Raw genomic sequence first — 15442 nt, forward strand, 5'->3', positions numbered from 1 at the left:
ACATTACTATTTATATAAGTAAGTATCCTCCATTAAAAGTCATTCTTCAAACTCATTCATCAAGTTAAATAAAATTCAACAGCTTTTACATTTAATGTACACCTTTCATTTTATGGCATTGTTAACCCTAGGGTGAATACAACAAGGAAGCTTTGCACTTTCTTTTTCTATGTATAAAGATATGCATGGAGTACAAAGATGGATCCACAGCATAATCGTGTTGTTAAAATTTCATGGTCGGGGTAATAGGAAAAAAATATCTCAGAAGACTCTGTCAATAGGGGAAGGGGGGGCAATAATGAAAACAACGTTTGTGAAATGCTGTCCTAACCCATTTGAAGAGTGCAAATTGAAAAGCAAAAACAAAAGTAGAAAGCAAAAGGGAACTTTCAGAAAATGGAAAGCATGGGCTCCTATTTAAGACACAGACCTGAAGGAAGGTCTTCAGAGAACCTAGAAAGCAGGTTCACAGAGTCACCCACCTCCCCAGGCCAGAAGCATCTGCAAGGTCCCTGATGGCCCCAGCCTGGTCCTTCCTCCTGTCCCTGCTGCTGCTCTGCTGCAACGCCATCTGCTCTCTGGGCTGCCACCTGCCTCACTCCTACAGCCTGCCCAACAGGAGGGTCCTGATGCTCCTGCGACAACTGAGGAGGGTCTCCCCTTCCTCCTGCCTGCAGGACAGAAATGACTTCGCATTCCCACAGGAGGTGCTGGGTAGCAGCCAGCTGCAAAAGGCTCAAGCCATCTCTGTGCTCCACGAGGTGACCCAGCACACCTTCCAGCTCTTCAGCACAGAGGGCTCGGCCACCACGTGGGACGAGAGCCTCCTGGACAAGCTCCACGCTGCACTGGATCAGCAGCTCACTGACCTGCAAGCCTGTCTGAGGCAGGAGGAGGGGCTGCGAGGGGCTCCCCTGCTCAAGGAGGATGCCAGCCTGGCTGTGAGGAAATACTTCCACAGAATCACTCTCTATCTGCGAGAGAAGAGACACAGCCCTTGTGCCTGGGAGGTTGTCAGAGCAGAAGTCATGAGAGCCTTCTCTTCCTCAACAAACTTGCAGGAGAGATTCAGGAGAAAGGACTGACACACACCTGGTTCAACACGGAAATGACTGTCATGGACCAACAGACCACACTTCCTCCTGTGCTGCCATGTCAAGGACTCTCATTTCTGCTGTCATCCTGCCCTGAATTGATTCAATTTGTCAAAGGTTTTCAGGAATATTAAAGGATATCATGTTTTACTCTACAGGAACTACTCCCTCACAGATACTAAAGCTGATCTATCTACTTATTCATCTACATGGACATTTATCTACTTTAATATTTATTTATTTATTTATATTTACTTAAATTATTTTGTTTATATAATATTATGTATGTATACTTAAGGGAAAATACATATTTTGTATTTAGTCAGCTTATAATTTTTATTATTCATTAAATTATTACTATTAAAAAACATCCTTTGCTTTTTTCTTTAAAAAAGCAACACCGAGGTGAATGCACAACTTGATTAAAGAATTTATTTTACAAGTCCTTGACCCATTTTTTTGATATGCAGATTAGAGTGAAAAATACACTTCATTTAGCCAGGTTGTGTGTTGCCCTCAAGACCTAGATATAAACATAACTAATTCAATCACTTTTGTAACTTTGATTTTTTTTAAAAGGAAATTATATCAAATCAATAATCAGTTAATTCATATTAAAATGTTAACTATTTTAAAAATAGTACTAATTAGTAGTAGAAATGAGTATCAGTTAGGTTGAATTCTACAATAAAAGGGAGAAAATTGGAATACTGCCAGTAGAATATGGACCAAGCTGTGAGAGGATATAAATGTTAACTACTATAGGGGTAATTAGTGAAATGTTGTTGAATCACGCAAAGATGCCGGGATTCTTGGCCCTCGGAGGAGAAGAATTCAATCTGGGGCCAGAGATGAGGCTTGATCGCTCAGAGCTTTTGTGTAATAAAGTTTTATTAAAGTATAAAGGAGATAGAGAAAGCTTCTGACATAGGCATCAGAAGAGGGCAGAAAGAGTACCCCCCTGCTAGTCTTCCGCAGGATGTTATATAGTCACTAGCAGTCTGTTAATGAAAGAAAGGTATGTCTTAAAACTCAGAATGGCACCAGGCCCCTCACCCATAAGATGCATTTTGGGATAATCTTGGCACCAAATGGTTCATCCTGGGCCATAAAATGATTAACTTGAATATTGAAGAAGGGCAGATCACCATACAAATAGTTTCATTTACATAGATTAGGGGAACAATATCTGAGTATAACATACTGGTTTGTCAAGTAGGTTCTGAGCCAAGAGGCAGAACCAACTTGAAGACAGAGTTTGGGGTAAATGTATAGTATATTAGCATAGCTTAAGACAAACATTTCCATAAGAAAAAGGCATTGGTTATCTCTAAGTTTGAGAATAGTTATCTTCAGGTGAAACCAGATGTCATTATGGCAACACAGTATTTTAAGAGAAACCTCCTTTTAAATTTGTATAGAGAAGGAAAAAATATCGCTAGTTTGTTTCCTCCTGCCGCTTAAGAGAGAGAAAAATGTCTGACGTGTGCAGGCTATTTCCTCCCTTTGGAGACCCCTGGCCTTCCTGCCTGTTACCCTCTCATTAGTAAACATATCAGTGCAAATGTCCATTGGATATTGGAGATGGAAATTTACAAGCAATTCCATTAAATATAAAGCATGGAACAGAAAAACTGATCAAATGGGAAAAGAGTATAAAATGAGAAAAGGACTTAAAATTGAGTCCTATGACCTCAACCTTAAAAGGGAGGGAGCACCACAAAGGATTCTTGGCAACTGAAAAAATACTGGCAACCTGACTGCCGGGACTTCAGTTTTTTGGGTGGGCTTACTGAGGATTCTAGCCAAGAGGACAGACTCTACTCAGCTCTGAGGAACTGCTTCAAGGTTTTAGAGGGGGTCAGTATATAAATGTGATTGTGCTAAAGGGGTTACATGCCATCACTTGGTAAAAGGTGGCTGAGAGTCAGTAGGAACAGATATCTCCATGAATGATTTTAGTGCTCTTCTACCTATGAGGAGTTGCAAAAACTGGGTTCATAACTTTTTCTCAGGAAAATTGTCTAACTCTCTGCTGGTCTGTTGTGTTAGTTTCCCAGAGCACAGAGTGCCTCTTTCCGATCTCCATTCTGAACTTCTATCAGAGCCTGCTGGAGGCCAGGAAACACAATGGGTAGTGACTTCATTCCCACTTGTTTACTTGTTGGGAACAAGATGCCAAGTGACATTTTAGCTGTCATCTCGAAGGAGAAAAGTCAGAGTTCATGTGGCTAGAAATTGATGCTCTCCCTTTGTTCTTAAACTCACGAGAAAAGTCCAGAATTTAAAATACAAAGATCCCAGGGCTCAGCTCTTATAGGGCTAATAAAGTTATTTTACTATATCTCATTGAAGAAATCACTCATAAAATCTTAGATTTACCACCTCATGGCTTGCGGGACCTAATTTTTCATACCAGGGACTGAATCCAGGTCACAGTGAGAAGGGCCAGATCCTGACCTGTAGGAAAGTCCCTCATTTATTTTTATTTTTCAATTAGCAGAAAAATCTGTTCCCCTCTAACTACTTAATAGTAATTTTGTCTATTTTGATTAGACCTTAAAGAGATTTCTCTAGACTTAAGACCACCTCCCTTATTGCCCTACAAAGCCATTTAGCATTTGCAAGGGATTTAAGGGCTTTTGTCATCTCATTCTCCTCCTCCAATTTATTTTGTTGGTTTCCCATTATCATGTTCATTTGAACCCTTCACTCTTTTTAATGGGCTTGTTCAGACAAATCATTGTAAAGCTCCTTAGGTGTACCTTTGTATTTGGTACATTGGGAATAGTTCAATGCTCCAGATTGATATTTCTCTCCAGTTGTATAAATGCTGTGATCCAAATAGGGTTAATGAGAGAACTGGGTTAATATTTTAAAGAGCTTAAAATGGCAAGTCCATTAGTAGCAAACAAAATCCAGTTATTACTTTTCAATATTATGATTACTATTACCCAGATTAACAAAAGGATCTTTGGAATTATCTGATTCCCTTTTATTTAATTCTAGCTTTCACAAAGCATCTTCTCATTGTTGAGTGGATTTATCACCAGGACAGATGCTCAGCAAGGCTGGTCTCCACAATTCTGCCACAGAGAGTTAGTGTTATACCAACTGAGGTTCCGCTTATCAGTTTCATATGAGCTGATGGGTGTGACTTCTTCCTTCTCTCCTAAAACTGATCTTACATGGATTAAATGAAAGAAAAATGAGGTAACTAATCCTGCAAAGCCAAGGGCAGTCAACTGACCCAGAACTTTTCCTTCACTGAGTTTCTGGCAGACGCAGCTGTGTCCCAGCCTTTCTGTTGTTCACACTGGCCTCATCCTTCCCCTCTGCCTCAGCGTGTCCCCAGCTGTGCTGCACTGAAGTTTGCTAACTCAGAAAACGTCATCGTGTCAGGGGAAAGCCACTTCCCTTTTTTCATATTCATGACGTTCAGATTTACATTTGTTTTCTTTTTGTCTACATTTGTTTTCTCATCTCGAATTTTACTTTCTAGGAAAGTTGCAAAGAAAAACAAAAAAATCTAAAGTCTTGAAAATGATAGAGATACAGCCCCTCTGGCTTTCTTTACTTCCTTTTATTGTTCTCACCTCATCATGAAATAGGACTAGAGCAGGAGCAGTGAGACTAATCTTGTCCAGTATGTCAATATAAATTAAAACAACTTCAACTGAAGAATCACCCACAAGCAAAGAAAGAAGGCTATTTCCCCCCGACTGAGTAGTGTGAGCCCTGCATTCTCAGAGGAAGACAGAGACAGAGGTACAAAGCCCAGTAGAATCAACTGACTGAATGAACAACTGAAGCTCACTAAGTTCTGTGACATGAACTTCTGATGAGAGACAGCAACACCGCTGAATCTCATTCCGCCAACTCAGAAACTCTGAACATCACACGTGTTCAAAAAATTAAGAGAGTTGAATGATAAATCTATACTATACAGATAAATCTATACTATAAATAAAAATTATCTCTCTACTAAAGGTAAAACAATTGTAGTTGGATAATTCCTCTCTCTACTTGCACAAACACACCTTACTCTCAGCATGTGAGCAATACTGACACTTAGGACACTTGGGGATATGGGTCAGGAGAAGAGGGATCACCACTGGGAACTCGGGTCCTTCACATAAACATTCCAGAGGAGAAGGTGGGGGTTTAGGAAGACAATCTATTTTCCCAACAAGTAAACAAGCCCTCCACAGAAAGATTTTTCATGTTCTCAGGCTGTGGTGAGCCTGTCTGCAGGGAGGGAACCCAGCAGGTGAGCAAGGGGACTCAGTCACTCCAGAGGACAGGGGGTGGCTCCATGTGATCTCTCCCATGTGAGTGATGTACACCTGGGGAAATACAATTATCCTGGAATTAGAGTCTCCTCACCATGTTCCCTGAGAAGAACCAGGATTCTGGTGGGGTACTGGCCCAGCCAGTGCAGGACAATACGTCTCCAGCATGAAAATGGTGGAAAGAAAGCGTGATGTCTGTAATAGTCCTGACTTCATGGTTCCCTGAAGCACAACCACATGGACCTGCAGGAACGTGTTCTAGAAGGAAGAGAAACATGGGAGGAGCTCATGGACTCACAATAATCAGAATCTTCTCTAAATTGAACACTGAAGATAAACCATCATTTATTTCAAAGAGCTTAATTACCAGAGTGAACTGGTAAATACTTTATAAACACAGAAACAGAGATGAGGGAGCCTGGCTTCCTATGTAAAGTAAGAGGGAAAAGTGGAGCCTAAGATCAAGGCTACAGATGAGTTCATGAACAAGAGCAGAGCAACATTTATGCATAAGACACAAAAAGCAATAATGTGTGTAATTACAAACATACATCGCTCCTGAGTTAAGTAAAAGACCTTTCTCATTTGATTGATAAATATCCATTTGGATGGGTACATTTTAAGTTATTGGGAAATAGATAAAATTAATAGTTTAGACTGATGACAATTTCTTTGACCATATTCAGAATAAATACAGGAAAATCAAAAAAGGAAGTAAAAGTGTATAGAAATGACTAGAAAATGAAAACTACCATGTTCCCTATTTAATGGCCTTGCTTAGAAAGAGTGGCATCAGAGAATCTACCTCAAGGTTCCTCCAGACGCCGTCCCAGCCAGCCCAGCAGCAGCCTCATCTTCCCCATGGCCTTCGTGCTCTCTCTACTGATGGCCCTGGTGCTGGTCAGCTACGGCCTGGGAGGATCCCTGGGCTGTGACCTGTCTCAGAAGCACATGCTGGTTGGCAGGCAGAACCTCAGGCTCCTGGGCCAAATGAGGAGACTCTCCCCTCGCTTCTGTCTGCAGGACAGAAAACACTTCGCTTTCCCCCAGGAGATGGTGGAGGGCAGCCAGCTCCAGGAGGCCCAGGCCATCTCTGTGCTCCACGAGATGCTCCAGCAGAGCTTCAACCTCTTCCACACAGAGCGCTCCTCTGCTGCCTGGGACACCACCCTGCTGGAGCAGCTCTGCACTGGACTCCATCAGCAGCTGGACGACCTGGATGCCTGCCTGGGGCAGGTGATGGGAGAGGAAGACTCTGCCCTGGGAAGGACGGGCCCCACACTGGCTGTGAAGGGGTACTTCCAGGGAATCCATGTCTACCTGCAAGAGAAGGAATACAGCGACTGCGCCTGGGAAATCGTCAGAGTGGAGATGATGAGAGCCCTCTCGTCATCAACCAGCTTGCAAGAAAGGTTAAGAAAGATGGGTGGAGATCTGAACTCACCTTGAAATGACTCTCACTAAGATGTCACATCAGCCTTGCACATTCACCTGTGGTCATTTCAGAAGTTTCTGATTTCTGCTTTAGCCACAAAATTTACTGAATTACTTAAGCATATATTTTGTAGTATTAAGCAAGGATGTTAAAAACTTAGCTCTAGGGTCATCAGTCCTTAAGTGATTATTTCCCTGATTTATTTATTATTTATTTATATTTGTTCTTGTCATATTTATATTTTCATATAAGGATGCTTGCCTTCACATTGTATTAAGATTTAGGAAATATGTTCAGCTTTCCATTTCATTAACTATGATTTTTTATTTATTAAATTCTTATCAAACTTTTAGTTTTCTTTTTTTGTGTGTGAGATCAAATTTATTCTGCTCTCTTTTAGTGAATGGCATTTCCAAACATATTTTTACTGAATGATTGAATACACACAAAAATGAACTAATCCAGCAATGAGTATTTAAGTAGAAAATCCTGTATTTTGAGCAAAGAAATCTCCACAGGTGACACTGCCTCACTGGAAACATATTTGTGCAGTGGTCTCTGTGTAGAAATCCAGACACTGAGTCTGTTTATTCTTAACACCTAAATTCAATCTTCAGTATTCTAAACAAAAGTGAGTAATTGATGGTAATACTTATCTACTCATTCATTCATTCAGTTCATGTCACATGTATTAATTGAGTATCAAAGTGGCAGATTGTGGAATTGCCTTTAAGAAACACTGGTAAATAAATCTAATTCAGTACCTTCTACGTTGAAACTTTCAGTCTCATAGAGAACGATACATAAAAATAATGTATTTTTAAAAATTTTCAATTATATTAAAAAATACAAAAAGAAGTAATGGAAAACTGGGTTCTCACATCAGAAGATACTTACAGGTAATTTTTACAGGTAATTTTCAGGGAAAAAAGAGGGATACCTTTTCTATGGTACCTGGGAGGTATGTAATTGTAGAAGCCTGATTGGCTTTTGGCCAAGTGGGTCTACAATAAACAAACACCACAGGTAAAAGTACTGATTTGAAATTCTTTATTGTGTGTCTCGGAGAGGGAAATGGCAACGCACTCCAGTGTTCTTGCCTGGAGAATCCCAGGGACAGAGGAGCCTGGTGGGCTGCCGTCTATGGGGTCACACAGTTGGACACAACTGAAGAGACTTAGCAGCAGCAGCAGCAGCATTGTGTGTCTGGTAATAAGGAAATGGGGATGGATGTGGTCGCTTATAAACAGAATAGACAATGAGAAGAGGCCCCTCAGTATTTAAGGGTCAGGCAGATGCGAGTCTGCAACAGGCACTGAGGCAGGGGGCAGTGCAGTGAGAAGGACACAAGGATGAACAGGGGAGAGACTATTGAAGGAAAGGAGCGTGTTTCAAAGACACGGTGGGACTTGCAGGGTGAGTGAGGACTGACCTGTCCCAGAGGACCTGAAACTTACGCCACCAGTGACCGTAGCAGGATCTTGTTTAGTAGAATTAATGGGGCAGAAACCAGATGCGAGTAAGTGAAGAAGGGGAATTAAGGGTACTGCGTACAGACAACGATTTTGCAAACTTGTTTGTGAAGCAGAGGAGAGAAATAGGTGGAACTTTGAGGAAAGTGTAGCTTACTATCTCTGTGCATATCTTGTTCTGTTTTTGCAATATGTTTTCTGAGAATTATTTTGAAGAATGTAGGAAATGACAGAAACATGATTATTTTAAATATTTTACTATTTTAAATCATTATTTGGCTAAAATAGCAATTTCTCATTTTTGTAAATAATATTACTTTGTGGTGGACTTGTCAGAGTGGAAAGACAGAGAAGTGCATGCAATGATGAACAATTCATTATTTCCCTCAAGAATCATTATGCTAAATTTGTGCCTTATTCAACTCATAGTTTTAGTTCAATCATCAACATATTGCTTTTGTGACTTGACATATGATAAGTTTTTTTAGTACTGTACAGAGGATAAATGTATTTTTTCAGTTTTCCTATTCTAAAATCCATATTAATAACATAAATAGACATCTGATGGGTATCAAGGTCATGTGTAATCGTGGCACTTCACACATAAAGTAAAGATGTCTGCCAAATATTAAAAGATATAGTATCAAGTGACAATGTACATTGTGCTGAAATTTAAAGCATTTTGGCACAAAAAGATTATACATTTTCATGCAGTTTAATTTGGCAGGATGCTATTTTAAACCAAATGGTAAAAGTTAATAAAGCTCTACTAAAACCCTCCATAAACCCATCTAGAAATAAAACAGCTTGTTCAGGGAATTCCCTGGCGGTCCAGTAGCTTAGACTCCGAGCTCCCAGTGCAGGGGGCCCGGGTTTCATCCTCGTCAGGGAACTAGGTCCCACAAGCGAAACTAAAGATCACACTGCAAGGATGTTGGAAGACCGTGCATGCAGTAACTAAGACCCACCACAGCCAAATAAATAAATAAACAAAACAAAAACAAAACAGCTTACTCATAGGAGGCCTACCATTTTGCTTACAACAAATGAAACACAGTGAGTTTGAAAGTATGTTGCACGCATGCTTCAGTTCAGTTCAGTTCAGTCGCTCAGTCGTGTCTGACTCTTTGTGACCCCATGAACTGCAGCACACCAGCCCTCCCTGTCCATCACCAACTCCTGGAGTTCACTCAAACTCACATCCATCAAGTCGGTGATGCCACCCAGCCATCTCATCCTCTGTCATCCCCTTCTCCTCCTGCCCCCAATCCCTCCCAGCATCAGTCTTTAAAAGCAGTCAACTCTTTGCATGAGGTGGCCAGAGTACTGGATTTCCAGCTTCAGCATCAGTCCTTCCAAAGAACACCCAGGACTGATCTCCTTTAGAATGGACTGGTTGGATCTCCTTGCAGTCCAAGGGACTCTCAAGAGTCTTCTCCAACACCACAGTTCAAAAACATCAGTTCTTCGGGCGCTCAGCTTTCTTCCACAGTCCAACTCTCACATCCATACATAACCACTGGAAAAACCATAGCCTTGACTAGATGGACCTTTGTTGGCAAAGTAATGTCTCTGCTTTTGAATATGCTATCTAGGTTGGTCATAACTTTCCTTCCAAGGAGTAAGCATCTTTTAATTTCATGGCTGCAGTCACCATCTGCAGTGATTTTGGAGCCCCCAAAAGTAAAGTCTGACACTGTTTCCACTGTTTCCCCATCTATTTCCCATGAAGTGATGGGACCAGATGCCATGATCTTAGTTTTCTGAATATTGAGCTTTAAGCCAACTTTTTCACTCTCCTCTTTCACTTTTATCAAGAGGCTTTTTAGTTCCTCTTTACTCTCTGCCATAAGGGTGGTGTCATCTGCATACCTGAGGTTATTGAGATTTCTCCCGGCAATCTTGATTCCAGCTTGTGCTTCTTCCAGCCCAGTGTTTCTCATGATGTACTCTGCAGGGTGACAATATACAGCCTTGATGTACTCCTTTTCCTATTTGGAACCAGTCTGTTATTCCATGTCCAGTTCTAACCATTGCTTCCTGACCTGCATACAGGTTTAGTGGTGTTCAACTCTTGCTTGAATTCTTTGTGACCTCTTGGATTTACCCACCATGCTCCTCTGTCCATGGGATTATCCCACCAAGAATACTGCAGTGTGTTACCATTTCCTCCTCCAAGGAATCTTCCCAATCCAGGAACTAAACCCCTGTTTCCTGTGGCTCCTACATTGTCAGGTGGATTCTTTACCACTGAGCCACCTGGGAAGCCCTGAAAGTACGTTAATAAATGTAAAACGCTTGGGATAGATATGCACGCACTTTCTGAACTTGAAAATATATGGACAAACAGGAATTAGAAATTGGAAATGCAGGAATAACTGGATGAAAGTATCAATTATTTTGGGCTATAAGCATATTTTTAAAGTTAGATTATAGACATCCTGATTTCAACTTTGAAATTTAGATATGAATATAAAAATCTAAACTAAGTGCATTCACATTTTGAGTATTTAACAAAGGAACTTTATTTTCATGTAAATACATCTGATATGCAAAAAGCAGCCACTGACTTGGCTCTTACGTATTTTAATGATTTAAGTTCTGCAGAAATTTATTTTAAGTAGTTTTAAGCAAGATGTGCAGCTTCTTTGGTGGTCAGGTGGTAAAGAATCTCCCTGCAATATGGGAGACCTGGGTTCAATCCCTGGGTTGGGAATATTCTCTAAAGAAGGGAATAGCAATCCATTCCAATATTCTTGCCTGGAGAATTCCATGGGCAGAAGAGCCTGGCAAGCTACAATCCGTGGTCTCACAAAGAGTCAGACATGACTGGGCGACTAACACACACACACACACCCACACACACACAAACACACGCAAGCAAGATGCAACATCAGTAATTTGTAATATAAAATCAGTTTTGTGTTTCGATCTTCTCAAGTGACTCATAAATTTGGTTTAGTGCAATCTTAAGCAAAATCAGAAGTGGCCTTGAAAATTTTATAGAAAATACTAGTCACAGTGGGATGCTGCAAAAGGAATTCCAGCCAGCTGAAGTTAATTAAAAATTCTTTAAAACCACAAAAAATGTCAAAATAGTGATTCTTAATAATGAAAACAAGATAATTAAAGAAGCATATTTTGAAAACTGACTAGTTTCCTTTTATTAGAATGAAGAAAAATTATAATGAATTCTGGTTTGGGTATAAATAAAACATGTAAATTTTAAAAGGTGCTGTGAATTTTAATATTAATAATTGATAGTGTATAATAATTATTCAGCTATTAATAAATAATAGCTTCAATATTTAAAATTTTAATGTTAATAATTAATAGTATTTTAAATAATAGTTTCAATATTTCAAATGGTGCTGTGAATTTTAATGTTAATTAATAGTTTATAATAATTACATGGTTATTAATAATGATATTTTCAATAAGTTTCAATATTTCTCCACCAATTTAAAACTGTAGGAAAAATAAACCATTAAAAATCATAAAAGGAAACATATAGAAACAAAGCTTACCTTTTGCCTCAGGCTCCAGTAAGTTTGAGCCGCGCATCAGCCGTGTCCCTAAATCATTCCACTCGCAGGACTGGGGGATCCCATTACTTGGAAGATACCTGTCCAGATTGTAGATGCCTTTCCCCTTTCCCTGAATTAGTCTTTTCCCCCAGAAACAACCCTGAATCTGAAAACATACCACGACATGCTCTGATTTCAAGCCATCAATCGCAGCATTAACAGGCACGGTGTAAACCGCTCTGGCTAAAATCTTTTCCCAGGAAGGGGAGGATGAACGCAAGAACAGGTGCAGAAATCAAAGGCTCTGAGCGAAGCCGCGGCAAAGCTGCCCTGGGCAGTAGGGCCCGAAAAGGAAATTTCCTCACGGCTCCGTCGGCCCCACGCGTTCCCTGGGCCCCGGCGGCCTGGGACCCCTGGGTTCTCCCGGTGGATCCCGCGCTAGAGTTCGTGGCGCTGAACCTGGAGGCGGGTCCCGCTGGGTGGGCGGTGCTGTCGGTGCGTTACGGCGAATTCGGGTGCCCCCTCCCGGCCGCTGGGGCGCAGCCAAAGGAGCTTTGGGCTCACTTGAACCGCAGCAGCGCGTGCCATTTCTCCGTGGTCCGCTGAATCACTGAGCTGAATGGCACGATCTATTTGCTAATGGTGCTAGGGATACCTTGCTTCAGCCTCTCCTAGGCTCAAAGCTAGGCTCAAAGCTGTGAAAAGCAGGAAATCCTCAGTTTTTGAGATATGAGATCAATCACGCAAGCATGACAGGACTGGCTTTCATTTTCTTTTTTTTCACTACAACGTAGGAGATATCAACATCTAGAAGACACAAGCCACCAGTTTCTATCGTTGGATTCTCAATCTGTTCCAGATCTTAAACCTGTTCCACTCAGAAAACTACAGTATAGTTTGGAGTAAGATCTGCTTGTTAAATTACTCTCTAGCCAGTCTGGAGCTGGAGCAGAAGATGAAAATAGACAATCTTCTAGCTTGTCCTTACTTGGGAAAGTTGTCCCAAAAGTGCCTCCGAGGAGTCAGCAGCTATTTAGAAGAGGAGGACTATAGCTGCCTTGTCTTGGAGATTGTCCAAAGGATGAGTGAAGTGTGCTTTCCTCAATGAATAAATTTCACAGAAAATTCAGAAAATAATAAAATTATTTTCATAATTCTCTAATCAATTATGTTAATACTACTGTTCGTCAAATCCAAGCAAGCAATCTGCATTGTATTTTCTGTATCAGCTATGAAAAATCTGAAATTCAAGGCTTTATATTTAAAATACATAGGGTTTCCAAAAAAGAAAGTTTCAGAAATGTAAATGACTTATGCTTTTTTTTTTAAACCTATGCTTTTTTAAATAACCTGGTTATAATAAATCATTTATCTTTTTTGTTTTTTTGGAAGGTATATGCTGTCTCTTGTGTCGACTTTAAAACTATTCATGTCCTAAAAACTGAGAGTTATGTTTTATTCAATGGGAATTTTTAGGACTTCAAGCCTGGGAGACATCTTAAGTCATCCTGAGAGGACTGCCCCGAGGAGGCATGGGGAAGACCCAGGTTACCTAGAAGTTTTGCAACAAAGGGAAGGTAGTCTGAACATCAAGATTATCGAGAACTAAAATTAGATATGCCAAGTAAAGGAATTCAGCAGTTTTCTATGTATGGAAGATGCAAGAGTCTGGGCTGACTGGAATCATTCCTTTGCTATGCACCTTAGCTGTCTGGGGCCAATTTCTTGTGTTTACACATCCTGATCTTCTTTTCCTCAGGGCTCACTGTAGGGAGTGGCTACAGTATGAGGGCTGCTAGATGGCGTGTGTTCTCCTTCTGGAGTTCCCTCAGGGCTCACTAGCTCATGGGAAGGGCTGCAATCGCTGATGATTGTAACATTCTTCTTTACTAATATGGCAAGAAATATTCTATTTCTTACTAAAAGCTGAGATGTAACTTTTCATGGCAAATTTTCTTCATTATTTTGTTACAGACTTCGGTCTGTTAAGGTAATTAATATTAGCTGCTCAAACAGAAAAACATTATAACTGCATTTTGAACACAATAGAGGTTTATCTTCCCTCCGTGTTAACACCTCAGTGTAAACATTCCTGATCAGATGGTTCTCTTCCAAACAGTGAATCAGGGACACTTCTGTACAATGCTCTTGCTATCAACAATATGTGATTTTAAATGTCTCTGTGGTGCTTGGGTTTATTCCTCTCCGTTGTAAAGGGGAAAAGCCTGATGGAGTACGTGGCTGTGTTTTCAAGGGCCAGACCTGTGCAAGGAAAACATGACTTCCAACCATGTTCAACTGGCAAGAATTCATTCACATGACCATTCCTCACTGTAAAGAGACTAGGAACGGGAGTCATTTTGTGGCTGGTGGGAAGAAGATTCAAGCTTCCTAAAGAAGAACCCTGTTCATTTTTAAACTATGTGCACTAATGCTGTTTTTAGAAGAAAGAGCTAATTTTCTTGCTGGTGTACATTTTAGCCAAGAAATTCTGACTGCAGATCTGATTCCACAAATTAAAACCAGGCAAGGAATGTGAGAATGAGAGAAGAATGCACAGGCGTTTACAACATTGTTGGCCCTGTGGGTTCCCGAGGGCATAGGTTAAAGTTGAAACACACCTGCTTCTGGGTTGGGAGTATGTGTGTGCGTGTGCTTAGTCACTCGGTCATATCCAACTCTTAGGTGGGGTCCTTACAAATCAGTCTCTGCTGGCTTGTAGCCATGCTGATTACCCTACAGCTCTTCCATACCATTCTACCTCTCAGCGAGGCCCTGGCAGAATGCTTCTGGCCTATTATTAATTACTTGTAAGCTGTAGGCTAAGATCTTATCCATTCATCTGTGCTCCCCGGGGAATGTATAGGGTAGAAGGGGTTAGTCAGGACGGACTACCTTGAGTTTCAATCTTGACTTCATCACTTGGTAACTGTTGCCCCAGACAAATTACATACTATTTCTAAAGCTTTTTGTCTTTATTGGAAAGTGTACATAATAAAAATGATACATCTACATTATAGAAGTGTTGCCGTACACTTTACAATCAGATGAATTTACAGTAAGATGAAAAATGAAAGTAGAAATCCGAGCCCTTCAGGAGCTCTGCAATGTTGCTGTCACCAGTGTCCCTGCTTTAGTTTTCCACAGGATGGAGGCTTTAGGAACTGGACAAGGTAGATGGTAATTGTTGCCAGTATTTTTATCCTCAGGGTTCTGTGTACTTTGGTTTCTAAAATTCATCTGTCTCTGAGCCCATCAAACAGGACCAGTAGAACCTTAAAGACAATCAGACATGAGTAGGAAATTGTTACTGACGAGAAAATACAGACTCAACTTCAGTAATTTTCCTTACAGCTCAAATGGTTGGAAATAGTACTCAGAATTGAATCCAAGTCTTTCTGACTTCAAATCCAGCGTCTTGCCGCTTGATCTGCTGCCCTTCTATGGTGGGAAACACAAGCAAGTCTACTATACTGTAGATGATGTGGACAACAGCTTTCAACACAGGCATTTTGTTAATGTGACTGCAGCCTTGGAGTCCAGATGAGGACAGATATTATAACTGGGAAGAATTAATTTTAAATTTGCACTGGATCTGCTTCTGTGACTTTAACCCATTTTT

At 40.7% G+C, this 15442-nt stretch overlaps 2 protein-coding genes across 2 annotated transcripts; both read left to right on the plus strand.

Annotated features, from left to right (window-relative positions):
* The first annotated feature begins 435 nt into the window (after positions 1-435).
* LOC133253390 (interferon alpha-B-like) lies at positions 436-1240 on the plus strand. Its single transcript, XM_061427034.1, has one exon. It carries the CDS (start codon positions 516-518, stop codon positions 1083-1085), a length of 570 nt encoding a protein of 189 aa, XP_061283018.1. The 5' UTR covers positions 436-515; the 3' UTR covers positions 1086-1240.
* Positions 1241-5835: 4595 nt separating this feature from the next.
* Positions 5836-6929, plus strand: LOC133253391 (interferon omega-1-like). The gene has a single exon (XM_061427035.1). The coding sequence runs from the start codon at positions 6248-6250 to the stop codon at positions 6833-6835; it is 588 nt and encodes a 195-aa protein (XP_061283019.1). The 5' UTR covers positions 5836-6247; the 3' UTR covers positions 6836-6929.
* The last annotated feature ends 8513 nt before the right edge of the window (positions 6930-15442 follow it).

This window comes from Bos javanicus, chromosome 8 (genome assembly GCF_032452875.1).
Source record: "Bos javanicus breed banteng chromosome 8, ARS-OSU_banteng_1.0, whole genome shotgun sequence".
Taxonomy (NCBI): Eukaryota; Metazoa; Chordata; class Mammalia; order Artiodactyla; family Bovidae; genus Bos; species Bos javanicus.

What these genes read in the sequence shown, in the direction of transcription:
- LOC133253390 (XM_061427034.1), top strand. Translation starts at nt 516, where the DNA reads ATGGCCCCAGCCTGGTCCTTCCTCCTGTCCCTGCTGCTGCTCTGCTGC.
- LOC133253391 (XM_061427035.1), top strand. Translation starts at nt 6,248, where the DNA reads ATGGCCTTCGTGCTCTCTCTACTGATGGCCCTGGTGCTGGTCAGCTAC.